The sequence below is a fragment of the Nestor notabilis genome, unplaced genomic scaffold (assembly GCF_000696875.1).
Source record: "Nestor notabilis isolate BGI_N333 unplaced genomic scaffold, ASM69687v1 scaffold13033, whole genome shotgun sequence".
Taxonomy (NCBI): Eukaryota; Metazoa; Chordata; class Aves; order Psittaciformes; family Psittacidae; genus Nestor; species Nestor notabilis.
This window is the reverse complement of record NW_009921586.1, coordinates 16,587-22,110: the sequence shown is the minus strand read 5'-3', so window position 1 is coordinate 22,110 and position 5,524 is coordinate 16,587. Positions and strand designations below refer to the sequence as shown.

The window sequence follows — 5,524 nt, the reverse complement described above, 5'->3', positions numbered from 1 at the left end:
TTTTGTTTGTTTTTTGTTTTTGTTTTTAAACTCACAGCTATGTACAATTTTACAAAGTTTCTTTAAATATAGTTCATGCTGGCAAGTCATCTCTTTGCACAGAACTATACGTATTTTACTGCATAGTCAGTCCTCCTCTTTTTTTTTTTCATTTTTGTGTTTAATAATAAAATTCTATTTCCCCGATCTGGATTACAGCTTCATATGCTGGGTAAAAGCCCATGGTGATGTCTTTGTTTTAGCAAGGGCCATTCATGGTATGGCACATAAAGAATTTTTTATGATTTTTTTTATTAAAAAAAAAAGAAAAGAAAACCCCAAAAAAAACAAAAAAACAAAACCCAAAACACCTGTACAGTCACTGGCTCTGCATTCCAGAAGACTCTGCTTTGCTTGTTACGCTCAGAACACCATTTTAAGTGACGACTTCTGGCCTTAACTTTCAATCAAATTGGCTGAGATCTTAAAGCAGTATCATAATAGCAATGTACACTTTTCACATTTCACAGGGTTTGTAGTTGATCTTTAACATCAGTAAGTTTCTGTGGGAAGGATCAGTAAGAAAATAATGACTATCCTTCTCTTTAAGTTGTTTTTACTTTAGATTTTGACAAGGTGTTCAATGGATGGTATTCTAACTTTTTCCTCTTCTTTTGTTTGTTCGTTTGTTTGTTCTTGTTTTCTTCCAAGTGGCTTGTAAGGGTAGAGGGGAAGAGCTGAGCTATACCCTAGTGGTTGAATGTCCATGGGGCAAATTTGTACTGTTTTGTCCTCCACTAAAGGTGTTGAAAGTATGCAAAGGCTGCATTCCTGTTAATGTATTTGGAATCATGGTTATGGTGTTGGGTGTCATTAACGGGATGTCATCTGGGGACCTTCTCAAAGTCAGCGTGTAGTCAGGCGGACAGGTTAGTCTCAGTGTGTCATGGGCCTGCAGCGATTCACATTCGTGGTCATGTTCTAGCTGTTTCATCTGCAACGACATAATCTCTTCATTTTGTATGTGTGCTATATCATTAGTTGTGTTCCTCTGGGGGCTAGGGCGCCTGTGAGTCTCATGACGCCGCTTGTCCTTCTTGTAATATAATGCAGCAAAAGCTAAAATATTGAGGAACAGCAAGGATGCCCCCACAGCAATAGTGACACTCAGCTCTGTGGAGTAATCTCGCTTGTTTTCTATCAGAACTGTTGTATCCTCTGGAGCTGTTTTATGGGTGTCTTTTGAATGCTTGGGATTGTTGGCAGGTGTCATTGCTGGGCGTTTGGTGGCCGGCCACAATTTACCAGGAGAACGTCGCGTCACATAAGGAAATGATGTCATGTCAGGAGGGGGTACTTTAGTTGTTGTGGAAACATACTGAAATATTTCATTCAGGTTGTGAAGATGTGGTACGAGCTCCAACCAGAACGCAACTTTTGTTGCTCGGTAGTGATCACGAACTCGGGGTTTCAGGCCAATATGCAGGTAAAGCTGATCTTTAGGATTGTATTTAGACCAAGCCACTTCTTCAAAGCGGTTGGGTTTTGTGTGGATGAACTTTGTGTCCTGAGGAACAGGCTGGTTTGGATCTCTATGGAAATAAAAACAGGCAATATTATATTCATTAAAAAAACTAAACCAAAAGCAAAACCCGCAAAACCCTCTGTTTTTCAGTTATTGGTTTATCTGGTAATTAACATAACCTAAAACCAGAAGCTAAAAACCCCTCCCTAACTTAAAAAGATATGTTAATAAATAAACAAAAGAAAAATTATTTACTGTGCAGTGCATCTCAGATACTTCTTTACATTAAAAAGGTGAAAGGGTTGTGTTTAAGCTTGCAAAAGCTCATCTGAAGTTCTGTGTTTCAGTATCAATCTCTGAAGCTGTCTTAGAGAGGTACTAACTATCTTTATCCATAGTGAAGGTGTGGGTTCAGCTCTTCTCGAGGTTTTATATTAATTTTCTCACTTAAGGTATCTCTACTTTTGCTGTTCTAAGTAGTAAATACGGGAGCTAATCCTCATGACAATGCTGGAAGTCATGTGACTGTAAAAATTTACACTAGCTGTGTATATTACTTAAAAATCTTCAAAACATGAAGTAGCAGGGCTAATACATAACTGGGAACTATTTGCGTTCCTTTCCTGAGTTATTAATCCCCATTTTTGTTCAAATACCTGCTTCAGAGAAAAGCCTTTGAAGAATTTGTATGTCACAAATCTTTCTGTTATTTGCATTAGCAGATTACTATTTTAAAGTTCCGTGTGCTCATCAATTCTAAATGACTATGTTTAATGGTTGTAGGACAGTGAGCCTTAATTCTGTCCCAGTTTCTAGAGATGAGAAATGTATTAGCTGAGATAGATAAACAAGTTTTATAGTAGTTAAGTAGCAGTAGAGACAAGGGTAGCACACGACTCAGAGATGATTTCAAAATGGGTAACCCAAATATTTAGTTGAAATTATGCTTTTTCCATCTTTTCCTTTTTCTTTTCTTCTAAGAAAAAAGGTTCAGAACAAAGACAAGCTAAGGGCACAAAAAACATTTAAATGTGGTTAATGTGTATGTATCCTTATAATTTTGGTAAACTTTAATGTAAATATTACTTCCTCTTGGCATGCAAAAATATAGAAATCTAAAATTACTAATACTAATTTTAATATTCAGTTGTGCATGAGTTTGAATCTCCTTTTACAGAAAAGAGTATTTTCTGGAACTTTGTGATATATTATACTACATGCATGATTCATTTTCTGTGCATTACTTTGAGAACTTTCTATTCTCTTTTCCATTCCCATATGCATTAGTTTATTTCCTGTGAAAATTATTCCAATATTTTCCTTTTCTTCCAGTATACTCTGATGTATGTTATGGGAATACCAAGACCCACCACTACAGATTTGAAAGCATTTGATTTTTTTCTTTCTTCATTTTCCTAAGTTCATGAACATGATTACCTACTTTAGCATTCTTTTGCTGTTCATAAAGAGCTATTCTTTGGTTCTTCAACCAGGTTGGTAACTTGACTTTAATAGTTGTATGATTCCTGTATTCAACTGTTCACCTGAAAGAATTTTTCTTACCTTTTTTTAAGTGAAAGAAAGAACCGTTTTTCAAAATAATTTTGGTCCTTTGGTTTACTTATACCTGTGGGTTTAGTTGTTTGGGGTCTCTGGGGGTGTTTTGCTATTTTTATTTTTTATGTTACTGCCATTTATCTATCTGCCATTTTATGTAGTAAGTTAGCCAAACTGTGTTAATTCTGAACAAAAAGAAAATTGCACAGTAATTGTTCACTCTAATTGAAGCTCAAAGAGTAATATCCACTTCTAAGCAATGCAGCAGCTGATGTATGCTTCTACTTTGAGGGATTCTAACATGCATTCAGGAAAGAAATAAAAGTGATTCTTTTGTTCTTAAAGAATGGACTGAAAGAGTTGGCAAATCCAGAGAAGATATTGGCCCAATTCAAATACATCTATTACTATATTACTTTGGCATTCAACACATAGATTCTAAAACAAACTAAAAATCAGCAAAATTATAAAAATGCAAAGCGTTTTTCTTGACAGAAACTCAAAATCCATCTTATGTTCTCCCCATTTGTTGTTCTGCTTCACAACATAAAAGACTCTGGGAAGGGTCCTACATGAAACATATAAATTAAACTAGCTCATGTGAACAAGTTGCACTTGATACACAGTACAGGAGATGAAGAAGCTGAGCACACACTTCAGCGAGCCAAGCTGGACAGGCACCTTTTTTTTTTTTTTTTTTTTGATGGCCCTATAAAAATGACAGCAGATGATAATTTTAGCAAATAAACATCTTTTAAATTAGCATTCCCTTCCCCTAGCCTACAAAACAAGAAAATATCAGCCTCCCTTTCCTTTCCCTCTCTTCCATTCTCTACCTCCATATTTCTCCTTTTTAACTATACCTGTCAGAAATAGCCAATTATGCTGCCACCTCCTCCAAACACAAGAGAGAAAATTACATTACATGAGCATAGTCTTGTATTTCAAGATTTGTTTAAATGGCTGTTGTGTGGGCATGAAACTGTCCATTGAATAGAAAAAAAATCAGCCAGCCCCACAGCAAGTAATTTTTTGCTGAGGGTATCAGAACTCTATCACTGGCATGACTTCTAGGGTTGATCAGTTAATAACTAAATAAATGGTCTGAATATTCTCTCTGAAATTGGAGGAAAGCTTTTTTGGATTTTTTTTTTACAAGAAAACTAGTAACTGCAATCACTAAGTCCAGTCCTAAATAAAAGATCTAATGATCCATGCATCAGTTTTACAAAGTAATGATAATTCACCAGAAATATTCAGTGGATACAAATAAGAGGAACTTTTACTTTCTTTGGCCCTCCTCCTATGTACACTGGACACAATTCATAAAATCCTAAGGTTACAACTTATGCCAGGTTAAGTCTTTTCCTTAGGCAGCTGGGCAGTTTATTCTATTATGAATACTTTTCTAGTATTATAGATAGGTATAAAATATAGATGTATTTCTATTTCATTTCTCCTACTGAATCAGCTGTTTGACAGAACTTTTGATCTGTTTGTTTAACTTCAAATTTGTTTTTTTTAGCCTGTAACATCACCTTAGTGTTTGTGGACATATTTGATGCTCAAGTGTGCAATTACAGAAAAAAAAGGCTGCTAGGAAACCTCCCTTTAAAAACCTGTTGGAATCATGGTAATCCAGTAATGGATCTGACAGGAATTAGATAACTTGTTAGCAGGGGGGCTTTTTTTCCTTCATCCTATTGTTAGAATAAAACTGATTATTATTGTTGCTCATTTTGCATTCAGATTATTTCTTTTCATCACATTTAGAATTCAATTTAAACAGCTGCTCCATCAAAAAATGTCCCATCATGAAACGCCTGAACTTGTCACCCATGTGATAGAAGACCAGGACAAAAAGTCTTTCTTGTATTATCTAGGGTATTTTTTTATTAATGTGTAGAATCATCTGACTTCACCTACCACTTTCTTCCCTATTCTCAGTCTGCACTGATTTTGCTTAATTTAACATGTTGCTATTTATTGTTGTTTAATTCATACCTCAAAGCGCTACAAACGGATATTCAAAGGATTGACTTTTTCTCATGCGATATAAAGTAAATGTGTCTGCAATGGATGCTGACTGAAGAGCAAAACACATTCCTGTTCATAAGGGGAATTAGTAACTGACCTGAAGGGAAAATGAGGGAACTGAGTATTTCGTATCTGGTGATACTGGCACAGGAAGAATGACAGAGAATCTTAAGAAATTTACTCTTATCCTGAATTCCATATGACCATATAATACCATTTTTACTACTTCTGCAACAGTGTTAACTATCACACAAGACAATGGACCTGTTACATTAATGCACTTTAAGTGTTTTATTCTTTTGTGTAATTTTCTAAGTGCATTAGAGAGCAGAATGTCGTAACAGTTACATACTGAGTCTGTCCCCAAGACGCTGAAAGGCCCCTTGATCATTTATTTTCTTTCAGAAGTCCTCTTTTCTCCATATG

General features: G+C 35.4%; 1 protein-coding gene across 1 annotated transcript in view; it reads right to left on the bottom strand.

The window, feature by feature from the left end:
* Positions 1-679: 679 nt before the first annotated feature.
* LOC104403165 (neuroligin-4, X-linked) overlaps positions 680-5,524 on the bottom strand; it is a 14,539-nt gene continuing 9,694 nt past the window's right edge. The window contains exon 4 of the mRNA XM_010011222.1: positions 680-1,571. Coding sequence (XP_010009524.1) covers positions 722-1,571 — 850 coding nt within the window. The 3' untranslated portion in view covers positions 680-721. The remainder of the gene's footprint in view (positions 1,572-5,524) is intronic.